Here is a 20,716-nt window from a genome sequence, read left to right on the forward strand (position 1 = left end):
AAACATTTCCTGCTGTCTCCAAATGTGAATTCCTAGCACAGAAACCATGACCACAGTTTAGCTACACAGAGCCAGACATGACCGCTTAGAAGTTTTCAGGGGGCACCATTTCTTCGTTGTAAGCTTTGCCCATTTGCAACCATTGGGGCAATCAGGTTCAGACTTCTCTGTGATAAAACATAAAGTGTTAAGATAAACTCTGCCTTTTCCTTCTGATCTCTACTTCCTGATCACCTTGGCCACAGTGCGTATAGGTGACTTCGATCCCATTTGATTTGGAGACACCTGCACCCTCCTCTTTGTGTCTTTCTCTTTCTGCTTTAATCACACTCCGTAGCTGAACCATGCTGTGTTGGTGTGTGTGTCTTTCTTTTTAAGCCGAGAATAAATGTTGGCTTTACTACTTTATAACAGCAGTATTTAGCATGGTGTATGTCAGGAGCTGCTGGGAGCAGGTAGAAGGGTAGGTATTGGCTGAGTTGAACAAAGCTTTAGTTATGAAACATCAACATGACCCAGAGCATGACCTAGCATGCAGTCATACGGTGATGACCTGACATGCAATTTGAAATTGTGCTAAGGGAGAAGATTTTATGTGAAGTGTTATTATTACAATATTTATAAAAATGAGGGAAAGGATCCAGAAAGAAACACTTGGAGAAGATGAAAATGCAGAAGTGGGTATATTTTAAGTCTCTAAGCTGATAAAATTGTACATAGTACATTAAGTATGTATAGCTTTTGTAGGCTAATCATATTTCGGTACTATAGTTTTAAACAAAAAAGGTCAATTTAATACAGGACTTTGGGTGTCTGTGATGTACATGGAATTTGGATGAAGCAATGTTAATAAACTTGCACACAAAAGCCCGTGAATTCACATTTTATAAAGCTTATTATGCAAAAGCGAGAGAGTTGAAAAAAATACTGATTCAGAAGTTGAGTTCTTTGTGATTCCACCCACAAGCAAATTAATTAGTGACCCTTCACAGTATCTAAATGACTCTTGGCTCTTAAAGGGCAAAGGTTTTATGGATTATCTTGTTCAAAAGGCTGTGCTTAGGATTGGATATAGCTCAGTGGTGGTTCACTTAACCAGCATAACTGAGATCCTGGGTTCCACCCCAAGCACTGAATAAAAACAAAATACAACTGGGCTGTTTTTGAGGGGACATAAATACATGCTATTACAATGGTGGCGTAAGCCAACATCTTCTAAATGATGAAATCATGGAAGTACCTGTCCTTATATGGTGACTAACGTGATAACAGGAGTGGTCGTTTGGGTAGTCTTGGTGTATCCACAACTTCATTGATCCTGCTGTTTTTTAGCATAGTTATTATGTCTCTGCTTTAAAAAGAGGGGAGGCTTTGGTTGCCTTTGGTTGCTTTTGGTTGCCTTTTCTGTTTCTCTACAATAATAGCTGGCACACAGACTGTGTTGAAGTGTTTGATTTTAAAAAAGATGTGGGATTTGGTTCAGTCCAACTGGCTTTTAATGACTTCACATTAGAACTAGGTATTCCACAACCAATTACTTTCTCATAAGTGAACCTGGTTATTTCTCCCAGTGGCTGGTACTCATGGCTTTGGAACAGGTTAACATAATCAAGGTGCCTGTTATCTAGTGAGCTTTGATTGTTGTTTTTGTTGTTGTTTGGAGTTCAAGTTAAATTTGAACATGTAGAAGGACTGCAGGAAACAAAAGAATGGCGTGTTTTGCTTGTGATATGTTTCAGGATGTGACATACATGTTGACGTTAGATACACACTACATCAATGATATGTTAAGGCAGGTCTGTACTTGGGCATTCTGAAGACAATGCCACAGTAATAATTATGAATTACCGTATTGTAGCTATAATGTCAAACATGCACTTGTCCAAGGAAAACCATAGAAAGATATGAGGAAAATCATATCGGTTTTATTCTTCATTCCTCTGTATCTCTCCTCCTCGTGGTTTTATGGAATTTAAGGACATCTCCCGTTCATGCCAGCTTTGCAAACCTGAGAAACCAAAACAGCCTACACTGTGCATGACAACGGCCAGCCTCATCAACAGAGCCGGTTTCCATGACAGCAGCGTGGGTGTTGCCTCTGGACTGCTGCTATCTGTAGAGCCAGCAATGGGTGCCGGGCAAGTCTTGTCTCCAGCTTTTTTCCAAAAAAAAAAAAAAAAAAAAACAAAAAAACATCAATATGTAAGAAATTTCCATCCAAAGCCTCATCGTTTCTGTTTCCAGGGCACACCCACCTCTTCCTGTAATTGTGTGCCTTGGAAAACATCCCGAGGTGTCAGCTTTTTACCCAATGGCTTATGTAAAGTAGACTTAGAATTTTACCAAATAGTCTGTTTAAACCCCTTTTTATTCCCAGTTTATACTTTTTCAGCATTTAGTTTTTTTCATTGATTGATTGATTTTCTTTTTCTGCTTATTTTTGCCTTGCCTGCTTTCATTTCTGTGTAGCACAAGTGTGCCTCTTACCCATGGAAGCCAAAGAGGGTGTCAGATTTCAAGGAATTGGAGTTACAGGTAGTTGTGAGCGGCCACGTGGAGGCTGGGAACCGAAGCCGGTCCTTCAGAAGAGCAGCTAGTGCTCTTAGCTACCAAACTGTCTCTGTAGCTTCATTATCTGTGTTTCTAAGGCAAATGTATAATCAACATGTTTAAAAAGTCTTGATGATTTTCTTCACATTATCCCTGAGTTTTTCTTGGACATCTTTACATACACATGTGTGATGGCACAGGTACTTCTGAGGTGAACCCAGTATCTCCCTTCACCAGCATTATTACTGGATGTTGCCCTGGTCTTCGGGATGCCAAAATGCAGACCTGCGGGAACCCATCCTTGACACAACATGGACCCAGTATAAAAGAAAACACGCCTGTTACATCCTGAAGCGTACCACTAGTCAAACTTTCCATTCGTTGGCTTCCAGAAGGTCTCTTGCATAGAACCAACCCAATGTGAACTTCAAAGATAAGCAGAAGCTGGCAAAAGCAAAAAAAAAAGTGGGTTTGCAAGTGCTGCACTTGTAGATTTCCTGGATTTTTTTTTTCTCCACCATTCTATTTTTTACCTTTTAGCAACTGCCTTTATGGTTTTAAAACTTCGACTCAAATGATAGTATCTTTTGCATATGAAACCCATGGCTGTGGATTTGTTAATCTGCACTGAATAAGTGGTCTGATTAAGGTTTTAGTGTTGAGGAATCAGGTCTTTACCCTTTGCTGAGTTTCTTCTTTCTTTCATTGCACCTACAAGAAAGGATAGGAGAGGGATTGGAAATAGGGGATGGTAGAAGTTAAATTTGGAAACAAGTAAGAACTTGTATTTGTTATCCTGTGTTATTTTTCAAAGGGATGTTAACCCTGAATCTAAACATTAGTGCTTTTATGGCCGACAGCAGGTAATGAACAAACTCCTACATTAGATCTGTGGAGCTGGTACCAAGCATCTCAGGCAGCCCACCAACAGAGACAATGGGGATTTTTCTGGTGAAGAGAATTAGAGAGTTTATGATTGAACGTAAAGCCTTCCTAGCAGAAAGTGCTGACCCTGGGACTCCAGCCCAGGAGCACAGAGTCTGAAGCCTGGACCCTTTCTGTGAAAGGACCATCACAGGCAGCTTTACCTAAGCTACAGGGCAGGGGCTTTGGGGTTTGATGGGAACCCATCACAACGAAGTCTTACTATGCTAAATTAGGCAGTATTGTATAATGTGATCTAGTGGACCTTTGTAAAACAATGAAAATGTGCAGTGGTTTAACAGTGAGTCACATCATGCCTTTCTGGATTATATTTACTTTTTCCTAATATTAATTAGTATAATTAACAAAATATTTGTGTCACAGTGTCATTTATATCATTATAAATAGTGTTATACACAGGAATTAAAGTTTACTGACCTTTTAGGTTTCAACATGTTTTGTTTTTATGTTCATCGATATTAAGTTATTGTTCTGGGGATACAGCCTGAAAATAATTATGTTATGAAATTTAAACAACTTATAAATAGGCATGAATGATACAGCAGGAAATGTTTCAGTGTAAAATAAAAATTTTGGTAATTTTATTATCAGCATAAACTAAAATGTAACCATACCAGTATTGTAAAATTAAGTGCTTTGATATTTTTAAAGAAGTATTTTTAAATGTATATATATTTAAAATTCAAAATTTAATGATTTTAGATTTTAAACAATCTGGACAAAATTATAAGAAATTAAAATTTTAAGACATTTCTACTTTAGGTAATTCCATAAATGTATATATGATTTACATTTATACTAGAAAATAGTGAGTTTATTTTTTATAACTTTAACATTATTTGAAGAACATTTAAAGATGTATTTTAATTAGTCAACTATTCATTGGTTTCATTTCAGATCTTAATACTATTTGACATCTTAAACTACACTATGCATCATCTTCCACAAATTACAACATGGGTTTGAAACTGAACTAAGTAGAAGTCGCCAGTACAGTTTATTAGCCTGATTTCATCAAGCATTTGAGTATGTGATTAGGGATTATTCATTCTGCTTATCATGAAGAAGTAGTGATGTTTCCCTTAGAGATAATGGGAAGGAGTGTATCTGGAATTAGTCGTATTTGGGGCGGTGGGCTCCATTCTTTATTTCCTTGTCTAAGGATGACTGTAACTGCAGCCGTATCAGAAAGAAGGCAGTTAGGACTTCTGAGCCCTGAGAGAGGAAGGTTGCTGTTATCCTGTTAGCTTCAGCACTGCGTAATGAGAGACATAATCAATATTCGTTGCAGACTCGAGACGAGCAAATAGCCGTGTGCCTGTGTCCCACCTTTCTACCTCTCTTGTAGTGAAGGTTCAGTAGCTTTTAGCTGGCTGTGTTTTTCAACACATAGATATAAACTGTGTTTAAAATGTAGAGCATAAAGGAAGGCATGGTGGCTCACACTTGTAAATTTAACTTGAGCACAAGAATCCGGAGTTCGAGGCCAGCCTGGATTATGAGAAGCTTCATTTAAAAAGAAAGGAAAAGGAAAAAGAAAAACAAAGGAAAGAAAAGAAAATGTACTGCATAGCAGTTTTGTGCGGTATAAGAAATAGTCTCTACTTGGTCCTTTGTGGGACTTCGCTCTGGAGATCTCTGGTCAGGAATGGGGAATGGCTTCTGCTACCTCCGCTGCTGGGTCCGGCTAGGCGCGTGGGTTCAGGCGAATGGGAGAAACCTCAGGGAGGGAAGGGGAAACCAATTCTGCTGCTTCTGCTGCTGGTACTGCCCGTTTCGTTTCTGCCACTACGGTGAGATGCTGGGCCTGGCCATGCTGGCAGGGAACTGGCTAGGTGGCAAGGGGCACAAAAGAGCTTCGAGTTCCGGAGAGCAGATCTCTTCCCAAGCGGCTGTGTTACAGGTCTTGTGACAGAAGCTCTCAGATGACGGAATGAATCCTGCACACCTTTAATTTTTGACAGGCCTCATAGATACAGTTTTGGGATGGTTCAGAGCCTGACAACAGGTGCTTCCTATTGGCTTGGCCTGAGGGCTTGGGGATACCTCATCTACATATTTGGGAGTGTGGTCCTGTGTGTTATCATGTCTTCCCCTTCGGAGGAGGGATTTGGGGTGTGACTTACATCACTTTGCAGGGGGGTTGGGGTGCGGGAGGCTATGAGGTGCTTATGGCTGCATGAAGGGGTCTGATTTCTCAGGAGACTAGGAAGCTCCTGCTGTCTCTTTCACCTTAGGTTCCAGAGCCTTCGCTTATCTAGCCCAAGAATCAGGGTGTCCTTCGAGGTCTAATTGTCCCACACTCCTTCCTTCCTTCCTTCCTTCCTTCTTTCCTTCCTTCCTTCCTTCCTTTCTCTCTTTCTTTCTCTTTCTCTCCCTCCCTCCCTCCTTCCCTCCCTCTCCCTCCTTTCCTCCCTTCCCTCCCTCTCCCTCCCTCCCTTCCTCTCCCTCCCTCCCTCCCTCTCTCTCCCTCCCCCCTCCCCCGTCCCATATCCCCTCCCCCTGCTTCAATGAAGGTGCTCCTACTCCCACTTCACCACTCTACATGGGTGAAACTGTCACAAGACCAAGGACCTCTCCTCCTATTGATGCCAGACAATGCTATCTTCTGCTACATTTGTAGCTGGAGCCATGGGTCCCTCCAAGTGTACTCTTTGGTTGGTGGTTTAGTCCCTGGGAGCTATTGGGGGTGGTCTGGTTGGTTGATAATGTTGTTCTTCCTATGAAGTTGTAAACCCTTTTAGGTTCTTCAGTTCTTTCTCTAACTTCTCCATTGGGGACCCCATGCTCAGTCCTGTGGTTGGCTGTGAGCATCTGCCTCTGTATTTGTCAGGCTCTGACAGAGCCTCTCAGGAGACTGCTATTATCAGGCACCTGTTAGCATTCAATTCTTGGCATCCGCAGTAATGTCTGGGTTTGGTGTCTGTATATGGGATGGATCCCTAGGTGGGGCAGTCTCTGGATGGCCTTTCCTTCAGTCTGCTCCAAACTTTGACTCTTACACTTATCTTTACATATTCTTTTCTTGCTTGTTTTTGTTAACTTTCCCAAATAGGTTCCTGTGTGCTTTGGTCTGTGTGTCTGTCTTCCCTTGTGCCTTTGTGTGTAAAAGGGCTTCACTGATAAAGTAGAATATTGTAGCCTATGTATTATGCCCACAGGAAGCATCAATATACAGGATTGTGGACTATATACACGGAAATAAAAAGTGAAATCTCTTCCCACCCCATCCCTCTGCACCTTATGTGTATTTTAACAAAAAGTTTCATTAATAAGTTAATTCAAGGCCAGTATTAATTTTCTCAAATACTATAGATATAGGGATAAATATGAAATAAGTCTAAAATCCTTAAATACTATTCATTATTAAATTATGAATGGTTCCGTACTGGGTTATAGCTGTCAGAGCTCAGGAAATAGAATGGCATTAATAATAGTTTCATTACTTTTGCAGGTTTTTCTCAAGCAAGTCAGTTCAACTATGGAGCTGACGATATCGAATTGGGAAACCATGTGAAATTAGTCTCTTCTTTCCAGTCGATTACTTGTGATGTGGAAAAAGATTCAAGTCATTCAACTCAGATTACGTGCTATACTAGGTCTGTTTAAATGTCCTCTTAATAACTATAATTTCATCATGTCAGAAGTCAGTTATGTATGTTGGTATTTTAACAGTTTGATCACGGTACCTATGTCATGGTTGCTGCTTACCAGTCATTAGATCTGATTTCATGATGTTGATATTAGTTTATACCTTTGCTGTGGTAGATTATAATGCTCTTAATACATGAGGACACCAAAAACACACAGTCTGCACCTATTCTTCTGTTGTCGGTACTACAATTTTATCACTATTGGACTCCTCTAAAAAATAAATGGCTCTTATTAACCAATAGTGACGTGCCTGAAAACATTCAAACTATGCTTTCCTGTTCAGTCTGATTCACCTTATCCCAACCTACATACTCTTAAAATGAAAAACGATTATTAATGATCATCTTGTATCTCAAGCTCTTTACTATCAGTTCAAATTGATTTCTGTTATTAGTGATTTTGGGGGAGCATTAAACCATTTTGAAATACAACCTTCAATACTAACTTAAACACATGCTCTCAAGGGCTTTATCTGCGTGGGACTCGCTGCCTGTCTGGGGGCTGTAGAATCTCTACTTAAGTGAGACTTGATTAACAGTTTTCAGAAAGCACAATACAGCACAACTAAGTGTACCATAGTGGGCACTCTGCACGATCATTATTGCTTGTTTAGGTATCATTTATTTTGCCTTATACTCATATGCAAAAATGTTATATGATAATGTAATGTGCAATAGGTAGGGCATTTATGATGAAGTTCTTTTTACGACGTCAAAGTGGTAGTTACAATAGATCAATGAGGATTTAAGACTTTATTTTGATAATGACATAGTCTGGAACAGTGGTTCTTATTGTTGCTGTATGAATAAAAGTGACAGCCTGTCTCGCATGATCTTCACTTCTTTTCCAGAGCAATGCCAGAAGACATCTACTCTGTTAGAGTCAGTGTGGATGGGGTGCCGGTTGCAGAGAACAACACTTGCAAAGGGGCGGCCAACAGCTGGGCATGCAGTTTCAGTGTATGTGGGGTCTTCTTGTGGTCAATCAATGAGCTTGTGTCTTTCTCACAAAACTAGACTTCCGGTTTTAGTTTAATAGATTGTTAATCATTTCCACATTCACAGCTATGTTAGGAAGGATTTCCCATTTTAATTGTCTTCCACAGTAACATAACCTCTTTTGCTTCTCTTTTGTTTTCCCCTCCTTTATATTACTTTTTCTTTTTAAGATTCTTCTTTTCATAAATGTGAGTACACCATTGCTGTCTTCAGACATGCCAGAAGAGGGCATCAGATCCCATTACAGATGGTTGTGAGCCACCATGTGGTTGCTGAGAATTGAACTCAGGACCTCTGGTAGAGCAGTCAATGCTCTTAACCTCTGAGCCATCTCTCTAGCCCCCCCCCCCCTTTTTTTGCTTGTTTTGTTTTGGGTTGTTGGCTTTAAGGATTTATTTAGTTATTTTATTATAGACATTAGTTTTATCAAAAAATTAAATTCTCACATCATCAACTGATTTGCCTGTTGGTCACTTATATCTCTCCTTCCAAACTCTGTTCTCAGTTTGATGGTCTCTTTTCTTCTCTTTCAAGGGAAAGACATTTCAATAATAATGTTAAGTATTCTACCTTGTATATAATTGCTAAGGTAGTGAGCCTCTCAGATTTAGATTTTCGTAAATAGTGGTATTATGAAATATATTTCTTCAAATATTGTCTCATATACTCTCTAAATTTGCACTTAGGTTTTCAGATTATTATTTTTTTTACTGAATATTAACATTCCCAGTGCTACTTAGGATGACCAATTTTGTCTATTAGCTCTGCTCCTTACCTAATCAATATTAATTTTGTTTTTCAGATACCAATTTTGTCTTTTTTATTAGCTATCTTCTATTATGCTTTTTAAACAAAAATGACTTGTTTATTTAAATAGTTATTCCTAATAATCAATGTATTATTTGCTGTATGTCTAACAGTGTTCTCAATATTTTGTGATTATTAACTTTTAACCCATAACAATCTTGTAACTGGTTGTTCACATTATTATCGCTAAAATTGATGCACAGAATTTTATTACTTCCATGAAAATACATAGATAGTGAGTTGTTGAACTCACTGACTCTATACCCTTCTGCATGTATATATGCAAGAATGTCTGAAAAGTTGGTATTTGTTTCTAAACTGATACAGTAACAACTCATAACAATGACTTTCTATACAAGTCGCCTACCCCACAGCTCTGTAGATGGGAAGTCTGATGTGAGTCTAAGTTGTCAAGATGCCTATGAGGGTGGCATTCTTTCTGGAGACTGGGGAAAGAGCTTGTTTCCTTCACTTTTCTTGTTGCTGGATGCTGTCCACATTCCTGGTCACCATGTTTCAAAATGTTCAGAGCATTCCACTCGTTCCTATCTTACATTACTCTCGAGTTACTTCCAATGCCATTTCAAAGGCAGCTCCTTAGCAATACGTAGACACCTGCAGCTGTCCTTGTGCACCCAGATTGCAACGTGGCTACTTTGGGGGGCGGATGTCTTAGGTATTGGAGTTTCTGTCATACTGGTGACACTCTCCGGAGTTATTAAGAACTATTCCTTCTTGATCCAGGGGATTATCATTTTCATGGTGACTAAGCCTTGCTGAGATTTTTCTACTTTTTCATCTTATATCTTGGAACACACTTTGTTTATTTTTCTTCAGAAGGTCTGAAGATCAAAAGCAGTTCTTAAACTGTATTTTCCCCTGAAAATCTTTACTAGAGGGCTGTTGTGATTTAGCTTACACTGCCTACAATGAAACAATATCTTCAAATGCAAGACAGGTTTTAGAGAATGAACTCAAGACCTTGAAAAAAACAGATGATGTCCTGAACTTCATTTCTTAAATGAGAAACTATTTTGACAGTCAGATTATGGGGACTGCTAAAATATATATGATACAATAACCAGACTTGGTCATGGAATTGGAGTCAAAATAGGGGAAGAATGCTAATTGATGTGATTATTAATATTTTACAGACAAAAAGTTTTAGGACCCCTACAATAAGGAACATCACCCCTTTATCTGGGACTCCAGGTCAGTTCTACAGCAGTTCAAATGCTTTGGGTTTTGTACCAATTTATTTATTTTTAGCATATAAAAGTGCATTTAATCTATAAATGTTATTTTTTCTGATTACAAAAATAATGAGTAATTTAAAAGTGAATTTCAAAGTGTGGCTCTTAATCACTAATAATGTGTTTTCCCTTACCAGAGATTTAGGTAGTATCTAGGGTTTATTATGATAACATGGTCTTATCAGTTTATAAACTTGGAGAACTAACCTGAGAATATCCTTTTCTTCAGCCAACCTAACGGAAGTCTTAATTGTTGTCCAGAGTTCTGTGTCAGGCATGCTTGTATATACTCCTGATCTCAAGAAGTAGAAGCTGGAGTTATCTGAAACACACTGACAGGCTTTGTTGTTGTTGTTTAAGATACAGAATTAACTGGTTTTTAAATATTTCTCTCTTCTTTGATGTATGCCACTAAACTGATCTAAGGTTTTACTTTTTATTATGTTGCCTAGAATATTGTTATTTGGCTTTTTAAAAAACATTGAGGCAATATGTTGCTATGTGGCCCTGGTTAGGCTGAAGCTAACTTTGTAGAAAAGGCAGGGCCTGAAAGTACCGCAGTCCTGTTTCTGTCTTGCTAGTTCTGGGAGCCCAGGCATGAGGCACCAGGCCAACTTCTTCGCCTGATTTAAAGGTAGTCATTTTTTTTCCTACTAGAATTTTTTGTTTCAATGATAAAAATGATTATATCTGTCTTCTATGTGGAAATTATATCTTGAATGTATAATTTACTTCCAACTTTAATTGACTGTTATTCTATAATTTTCAATTTTCTTTATCCAATCTATAGATTTTTAATATTTCATTTTTCTTCCTGTTTATGCTGGGTCATAATATTCTGATAAAATAAATATGGCAGAAAATTGTTATCTAGTTTTCAGGAGTATTTTTATATTGCTGTTTTTTTTTTTTTTTTTTTTTTTTTTTAACTTTTGGAATAAAGTGGGTTTTTTTTAAAGTGAGTTAACCATCAACTCAAATAATATTTATTAAGAAATGATCCTAATATTTATTGTATAGCACCCTATCCTATGACTACTTATGCTTTATTGTATTTTTAGAGATTTCAAACTGAAAATGGGGTTAAACATCAGATATAGGCATCTGGATTCTGGCTTGTCAGGAAAATATATCGTGTTTTGAATGAAATGTACAGATGGATACTCCCAACTAGAACCAACTTGAAGATTTGTTTTGTTTGGTTTTAGGTACATTAATAACAATTCAAGGCAGGCTCTTCACTGACGTCTATGGCAGTAATATAGCACTGAGCTCAAATGGAAGAAATGTTAGGATTTTAAGGTAAATTTTCTCATGGGATTATTATTATATTCTTATAATTCATAGATTAAATATAATATTTATATAAATAAATTTTCTAAAAGAAATAAAGTCATAAAGGTATAAAAACCCACTACAATTGCATCGGACTGGTCAGAGTTATGGGGAGAAAAACATATATTGTTGAATCTTTCTTTTCTACTCTGATAACACTTGTGTCTTTGAAAGTATGGTCAGTAATATCTGGGATACAGGGATGGGGCATCATTAATGGAGAATCTTATTACTCACAGGGCATTATACACATGTAGGCCTCCCCAAGCCTTATGAAGCATAGCTCCATCAAGGTCAAGAATAGAACTCAAGGTTCTTCACATATCTACCTCTTTCTACTGCACTTTGATATGGGAGAAACTATTGAAAGTAAGCGCAGTCAACTCACGGGCATCTAGGGCTTTTAGTCTTGGTTACTGTATTAACCAGCTGTGGGCCAGATGATGAATTTGGGAACTGGCTAGTCCTAAAGTGACTGTTCCATTTTGGGCTGGAGACTACTGCTGTGACTGGAGCATTCTCCTGTAGACTGTGTCCGATTCTTTCAGCCCTTCTGCAAAAGACTGAAAGATGCCCCTCTCCTCCCTAAGGAAGTGTAGACCCCATGCTCTGCCTTTCATGGTGCTTCATGCCTGCTGAATACCTGTATTATACAGATGAATGGATGAACTCAATTTACAATTTAGATAGCAGTTAAAATATTTATCAAATACTAAAAAGACTATAGATCACACTTTTACATATATAGCTTTCTAAAGAAGCAATAAAAATTTTCATTAAATGAAATAAAAATGATTTATCTGATACACTGTGACTAGAACTCACAAGTAAATCATGGTGATATACAATAGTTTACAGCCATTTATCATAAATACGTGTATGTAGGAAAATCATTACAAGAGAAACAATTTATGTACATGATTTAGTTTAAGTAAAGCATATCTGCTGGTGTATAGTCGATTCTTATGAATGGCTTACATTACAACGATTGCATAGAATTTTCTTGTCTACCTTTTCATATAATGAGGCCAGAAAAGGAAATTATAAATTTTCAAAAAATGATTCTGGTCGAGAAAAACGGCTCAGCATGTCAAAATGTTTGCAAACAAACTCATTTACCCGAGTTTGATCATCAGAGCCTATGTTGGAAGAACCAACTCTTAAAAAAAAAAACAAACAAACAAAACAAAAAAACCAAACAGATTCATGGCGTGCCCACAGACTGCTTAACATTCAGAGGAGCCTCGGGAAGTGGGTGAGCCCCCACTTTCTCTCCACTGACTATCTGGGAAGAGACTGCCAGGAACTCCCAGGACACAGGTATTGCAGCACTTCTCGGGTCTGGACCCTTCTGGATTCCATCTGTGCCCAGAGCTAGGGCATCATGACCATCAGAACTTGCAGCTTTCCCTTAGAGAGTTGAGCACAGAGGACACAGACACACGTGAGAGAAGCTCCAATCAAGAACAGCAAGCTCAACTCACATCAAAGTTAACACAATGGCAAGATGCAAGGACAAGAACCTAAGCAACAGGAACCAAGACAACCTGGCAACATCAGGACCCAGCTCTCCTACCACAGCAAGTTGTGAATATTCCAACCCAGCCAAAAACAAGATTTGGGCTTAAGATCATACTTATGTTGATGATGGAGGGACTCAAGAAGCATGTTAATAACTGCCTTAAAGAAACACAGGAAAACACAAGCAAACAGGTGAAGGAATTGAACACAGCCATCGAGGATCTAAAAATGGAAATAGGAACAATAACGAAAACCAGGACTAGATGAGTTTAGTTCGTAATTCTATTAGATCTTCATAGAAGACCTAATACCAATACTCACCAAACTATTCCACAAAATAGAAACGGAGGGAACACTACCCAATTCATTCTTAGATACCACAGTTACACTCATACCTGAACAACACAAAGACCTTACAAAGAAAGAGAACTTTAGACCAGTTTCCCTCATGAACCTCGATGGAAAAATAGTCAATAAAATTCTTGCAAACTGAATCCAAGAAGACTTCAAAATACTCATTCACCATGATTAAGTAAGCTTCATTCCAGGGATGTAGGGATGATTCAGTATACAGAAATCCATCAATGTACTCCACTATATAAACAAACTCAAAGAAAAAAAAAACCCACATGATCATCTCATTAGATGCTGATAAAGCATTTGACAAAATTCAACACCTCTTCATGCTAAAAGTCTTGGAAAGATCAGAAATTTAAGGTTCATACCTAAACCTAGTAAAAGCAATATACAGCAAACCAGTAGTCAACAACAAACTAAATGGAGAAAAACTTGAAGCAATCCCACTAAAATCAAAAACTAGACAAGGCTGCTCACTCTCCCCCTACCTATTCAATATAGTACTGGAAGCCCTAAACAGAAAAAAGAAGTCAAAGGGATACAAATTGGAAAGGAAAAAGTCAAAACATCAGTATTTGCAGATGATAGGATAGTATGCTTAAGTGACCCCAAAATTTCCACCAGAGATCTTCTAGAGCTGATAAACAACTTCAACAAGGTTTCTGTACATTGAATTAAACAAATCAGTAGCCTTCCTCTACTGGAAATCTTGAGATAGTGTAGTTAAGTGTTAGAATCCTTCACCTACTGAGATGATGAGAGTTCTGAAACACTCAGTGATCTGTCTACCTTGTTGTTTATGACACAGGGTCTCCCAATTATCCTTCACTGTACTTGAGGTGCAAAGGGCCTGGGCAGTAGGAACAAAGCCAGGAGACCATCCACTCATCAGGTCTTGTCTGATGAGACAAAATTCCCAGTCTTTTCTAGGTACGAATCATAACGCACACTCACGTGAGTTGAAGAACTGGTCCCTAGTTCCAAGTTTCTCACCTCAAAATTTCAACAAGGAAAATGCTAAAACATATAACTGTTTAAGGTCAAATGGGGTACTGTTTTTAAACACACATACTTTTGTATCAGGGGAGTTAGCACATGTGGCTAAGAATACAGAACACTTGTGTTTGGAATCTTACTGCATTCCTCTCTCACTGGCCAGGCATGGGCCAGCTACAGTACTTCCTGCCTCGGTTTAGTCATCTGAAAACGGAAGAAAATGGAAGAAAATAATTATCAAATGATTAACTTTATCTAAAAAAGAGCTCATGGTAGCTGCTAAAGGTTTTATTTCATTCAGATGAGACAGAAGGTTAAAAGGACAATTTGACTTGGCAGAGCTCTATCATGGGAATAATGACTTTGTTTTCTTTTTATTTTATTTACAAATCTAATACAATGGTCAAATGAAACATGTTTACTTATACATATATGTAACAATAACAAAGTGGCCATGAATTTGAAAGAGAGCAGGATATTAAAGAGGATTGAGGGAGGAAAATTAAGTAATTATATTGTGATTTAAGAAAATTAAAATAGATTATGTATTAATTACATTTATAATTTCAGTATTTTCTTCTAGTAGAAATTATTATTTTTTTATAGTTCAAACAGCCCTGGAGCTTAAAATTCAGTTCATAGAATAGATGCAATGTTTTCTGATTCTGCAAATAATAAATTGTTATTACAAAATATTTGTCAACTGTGAGTTTCCACTAGCATTTCATGATAACATCAGGATAACATATTTAATTCCTGCATATTAAATTTGCAAAAATCTATTTTATCTGGCTTGATTAAACTTTTAGCAAAATGTTTCTATTTTGTTTTATGTTTAATTCATACCAAAATGCACTGTGATCTTCATATTGAATAATCTTTCCAGAGAACCGTGTAAGACCTCCAAGTGTAGTTAAGTTTCACTTTCACAGATGTGTCCCAAGAGCTTGACCAGACACACAGTGTTGAAGATTTGCTGTTTAAGGAGTGATTGGGGGGTATTATGAGGCTGAGGAAAAAACAAGCCATTTAGTTTGGTAAAAAGAGTAGAATTTTAAATAATTTATTAAATATGACTTAATCTTCTCTAATAATATTCATACAGAATTTATTTCGGAGGAATGCCCTGTGAACTCCTCATACCACATTCTGATGATTTGTAAGTAATCACAATGACTTCTATATAAAAATTGATATGAATATCACAATTTAAAATAGAAATCATTACCAATAATGCTCAGCTACATACATTATAATAATTATCTTGCACATAGCGAACCAGTATTTATTTGTGTAGCTGGCTTCTTCCTTATACATGTCTATTTCTTTGGTGTAGTATTATGCTATTTAGGCTCTTGCGTGCTGAGATGTACTGAGAAATAACTGCATCAAATCATTGGTTCACTAGACAGCATTTTAAATCCCTTAAAGGTAACATTAGCAAAGACACCAAAGTTACACACAAGCCATTTCACTTCAATGTGTTTGATTGAAAAATTTGTCAGTAAGGCCTGAAAAATGATTGACTTTGGAATTTAAACCTCACAAATAGCTGCTGTCTGGACACCTGCTGTAAAGTAATGAATTTTTGTTTGGAATAACAGTGTCTACGTAGTCGGTATAAACTTTGATGCCAACATATTTACTTTGCTAGGTATGGTCTGAAACTCGATCACCCTAATGGAGATACCGGGTCTGTGACATGTAAGACCACGGGGACTTACATTGGTAAGTGCTGACCGTCCTCTTGCCCTGAGTTATTTTCTACAGGACATTACCCAGATTACTACCTCTCTTTTTTCTTTTTTTTTAATTGGAAATTCTCTGCATTTACATTTCAGATGTTATCCCTTTCCCCCAATCTCATCCCCATCCCCTTTCCATTGCCTCCATGAAGATGCCCCTTCTCCCAACCACCCTCTCCCACCTCAGCACCTTGGTGTTCCCCTACACTGGGAAAACAAGCCTTTGCTGGACCAATTGATGCCAGAGAATGCTATCCTCTGCTGCATATGCACCTTAGGCCATAGTATAATGTAGCACTTTTTCCATCAGAGGATTCATGACTAATTCTGCTGTTGTATTTATTCTTGAATTTAGCACCTTTTTTCTTCTCACTCTGTATACTCCAAATACATAGATCTTTTTTTTTTTACATAGAACTTTTAATCCCTTAAGGTTTTATTAACACATGTTGGTTATACATAACAGCTCACTGTGACATTTCAAACATGTATACTATGTATTTTCCAAATTCACTCCATTATCGTCTCCCCACTGCCTCAAGCTCCCACGTCTCAGCTTTTAATTCCGGAATGAGCTTTTCCCCTTCTGTCTCAGTGTGAGCATTCTAAGCCTGAACACTTCAGATAAGACTGTTGGTCAGGAACTCCTTTTCCGGCTCCTGTACTTCACTCTCCGACCTCTCTTTTGTTTTCTTTGATAGTCTTATCTCAAAGGTTAGTTCTCTGCCATTGCTCTTGACTGGCTTTTCTCTCTCCCTAGATAACATAGGCTGGGTTGGGAGAAGGGCATGTACTGTGTTTTCATGGTGTGTGCACCAGCTTGCCCAAGCTCCAGAAAATTCAATAGCTTTTGAATGAATGAAAGTATTTCAGGGTAGCACATATCTTCATCCTACATTCTTCATTATTTGCAATAATATTTTGTCAGATATTCCAACTATGACCACAAAACACCCACATACATATTTTCTGCTGTAATACTTTAAAACAGTTTGATTTTTATTTTTTTAAAGCTTTATAGATTAAGTATACATTTTAAAGAAATTTTTGTAAATATTAATCAGTCTTTAATATAGAATTATTGTTCTCTTCTGATTGAGGATTTAATTGTGTATTTTAATTAATTCCAGGTCATCACAATGTCAGCTTCATCCTAGATAGTGATTATGGAAGGTAGGCCATTTTGTAAATAATGATTTTCATAATTTATTCAAATGGATAAATAAAGTATATATTTACTGTGTTCTTTTAATGAAGAGATTAAAGGATTAATCATTTTCTCACTAAAATCTTTATTTAAATAGTCCATAATTCCTGTACACCTATAACTTGTGTCTCTCAAAAAAAAAAAAAACAAACAAACAAAAACCTTTTTATTATGGGAATTGAAGTCATAAAATGATGAAAAGGGACATTTTTATATGTGACATGAAAAAATTATTATTTTATGCCTAGTTCCTCTTCTGTTTTAATTGTGATTCTTTTGAAATCAAAATAAGAATTTGTTTTAAATGAATTTAATAAATAAAACCTCATGATTAATGTTAATATTTTTCTTTAATATATCTAGACCCAGGACGTTGAAAAGATGATATAGTTTTCAAGTCTCTACTATTACCACTACTAAAAACAGAGAAGCTATGCTTTCTAGGAAAAAACTGATTTTTATTTCCAAATTTTCTAGATCCATATCTCAGTGCAGAGACTTTTATAATCTCATGCAAAAATAAGAATGTGCACATCTTATGTGCTGCAAACTTGTGTTATACATAGTAATAAAGCAGCACTTCAAATATGCTATCTAGTTTCATCTTACAAAGAATTTATAAGATAAGCTATTATCCACCTTGTTTCCCACTCAAACATGAAATGAATATTAAATAGTCCATCAGAAATATTGTGGGAGTTGAAGCAGCTAATGCATGCTGTTAACATTTGTGTCCTGGGCACATCACTGCAGCTCTCTGCAGTGACGGATGGAGGGACCAGTACCACATCTCAGTAGCATCTACAACTCTCATCTAGGGTTCTCACCAAGCAAGATTCTGCACTCTCAGAACAGTTGAAGATGCCTGTCATGGCAGCATTTCCTGGCTTCCAGTAAAACTGCGTGTGCCAGTGACTCTTGTGAGCAGGATCATGGTGTAGCGAACAGAAATGAATTGTTCTGCCCCAAATACCATCAAGAAAATGAGTTAGTTGACGAGCATCCAGATGAGTAATATTTAGTATCTGATATAAAAAAGTCCTAGTGAATCAATAACAGCCAGACCTGTTGGTTTCTTTTTGTGACTGAAGAAAGGCTCAGTGGTCGAAGGTGTTGGCTCAATGGCTGTAGTGAATAAAATAGAGACTGCTATTCCTGTCAGCGGCACAGGCTGAAGGTGCGATTCCGATTTGGTCCTTCCCTGCTTGGAACTACGATTACAGTTAGGTCAAGGTCCAAAAACCATTGCATTTGAGATTTCTATGTATAAACATATAGAAGCAAAACTTTATGATAGAATGATGTCCGAGCTGCATATGGTACCATGCATTGAGGATATTTGACCTATTATTATAGATTATGTGGTTAAAAGAGAAACGTGACAATTAGTATAATTCAAAAATGAATCAGGCAGATCATATATGAATATGTTATAATACATCTTTTGGAAGGACTTAGAGCTTAGTGTGACTTAACAGCTATTTTGTGCAAGAACAGACCTTTGTAGAAATAATTTGTAAATTAGGCAGTGAAATTTTACCAAAAGGTTATAAGATGTGCTAAAACCAACAGTTACTGAATTTTAAATGATTTCTAGAACCACGTAGAGTTATTTTAGGCTCTCAGTCTCATCACTTTGTAAGATGAAATAAAATTAATTCTTGCTTCTGCATCTATATGAAAAGTATTAATTACCAACTCCATCATAAATCTCTCAGAAAAGCAATTATCCTAAAGTAAATGGTTTGAGTGATCAAGACTGAATTTGATTGTGCAATGTACATAAATCAATCTGCCACAGTCAGACTCATTTCAAAATCCAACAAAGACTGACTGATCAGAACAACTCAGACCTGTAATTTCAACACTCAAGAAGCTGAGACAGCAGGATTGCTGTATGTTTGAGACCCATTTGGGCTACATAATTAGACCATGTTTCAAAAATAATTTTTAAAGTTTGCACACTCACATAGAATATTGACAGGAAGAATCCATTAAAATATGAACTTATGGTCTTAACTTTTAATGTCACTTTCATTCTTTTTAAAGTTAGTGACTGGTCATGGTGGTAAAGAGCTGCAATCTCAGGTCTTGAGAGGCTGAGACAGGAGACTTACCATAAATTCAAGGACATCCTTGGCTACATAGTGAATACCAAACAACCAGAGATAAAAAAACAAGATACAGTCTCAAAATAAGTGGAGGAATAAAGAAAGCCATGGTTGAACATTTTGCAATAATGCTTTGTAATCTTTAAATATATGCTTCTATATTAAATTGTCTTGGAAAGTTAAGGTAATTATTAAAATATGACATTTTCCACACAATTTTTTTTGGTTTAAAATCACATGGTATTATTAAAGAGTGTTAAATCATTTTACAAGTTATACATTTTATTATATGTTACAAGTTTCAGTGGTACCACTGCAAATCAAATGAAGCAATTAAAAAGCATATTGGCACCCACTATGTATCTCTTAGAATGCCTAACCTTTGAGGCTCTGTTTCCCCCAAGTTCAAACAACAGCTGTTTCAAACTGATAAGGCTTAGATGAGGCTGTCTTAATTGAGAAATGCCTAGTCATTATCAATAAATTAGTAGAAATAATCTTAGTGTTATCCATAATAAATTACATTCAAATTTTATTTCAGGAGGCAATTTTCCTCCTCACTTGAGGAACAGCATTAATTTTTGAGATGCAGTGGCTGGCCAGGTGCAGTGTTATTGATATGAAAATAGACAAATTGAGATGGTATTCTTAAATAATGTAAAGTATTTTCCTGGACACTCTAGTGTTGAAAGTGCACAATGTAAAGCCTGGGTTAGATTTATAACCTTGCAATACCCTACAGACTATTCAGCACATAGCAATTATTAAATTGTGTTGTACTCTGCAGTCATTATTGGAATTTCTTTATCATTTATAATCATGACTTTATTGAAATAATTGTGACAGCAGTATCAATTTTCAGGATTCTCTCTTGACTTTTTAACATTCTAGGTTATGGAATTATAAACAAATGTTTCTTTATGTTTCAAATATACATGCACACTTATATGCACATATGTAGATAAATATGTGTATCTAATTATATACATGAATATATATTAGCGCTCTGTGAAGGATGTTTTAAACCTAGTGAATGAAACCTTGCTCTCATCCATCTTAATCACGAAAGCGTAGTCCCTACTGGGAGCTGGGCTCTGGATATTAGTGGCCTGGACTGTGGCTCTGGCTCTGCCACTTAGTACCTTTGTATCCTTGACTAAATTAGTTCTTTGATCTTCATCTCCCTCACATGGCTTATGTGAAGAGCAGATGACACAACATACCAAACACTCTTAGT

At 36.9% G+C, this 20,716-nt stretch overlaps 1 protein-coding gene across 1 annotated transcript in view; it reads left to right on the forward strand.

Moving 5' to 3' along the window:
* The window catches only part of PKHD1L1 (PKHD1 like 1), a gene marked incomplete at its 5' end in the record, with an annotated part of 147,787 nt that overhangs the window by 3,053 nt on the left and 124,018 nt on the right, over positions 1 to 20,716 (forward strand). The window contains 7 exons of the mRNA XM_080909342.1: positions 6,950 to 7,094; positions 8,000 to 8,108; positions 10,109 to 10,166; positions 11,416 to 11,509; positions 15,522 to 15,575; positions 16,071 to 16,144; positions 17,292 to 17,334. Of these exons, the coding sequence (XP_080765468.1) occupies positions 6,950 to 7,094; positions 8,000 to 8,108; positions 10,109 to 10,166; positions 11,416 to 11,509; positions 15,522 to 15,575; positions 16,071 to 16,144; positions 17,292 to 17,334 (577 nt within the window). The remainder of the gene's footprint in view (positions 1 to 6,949; positions 7,095 to 7,999; positions 8,109 to 10,108; positions 10,167 to 11,415; positions 11,510 to 15,521; positions 15,576 to 16,070; positions 16,145 to 17,291; positions 17,335 to 20,716) is intronic.

This window comes from Micromys minutus (assembly GCF_963924665.1).
Source record: "Micromys minutus genome assembly, chromosome: 33".
Classification (NCBI taxonomy): Eukaryota; Metazoa; Chordata; class Mammalia; order Rodentia; family Muridae; genus Micromys; species Micromys minutus.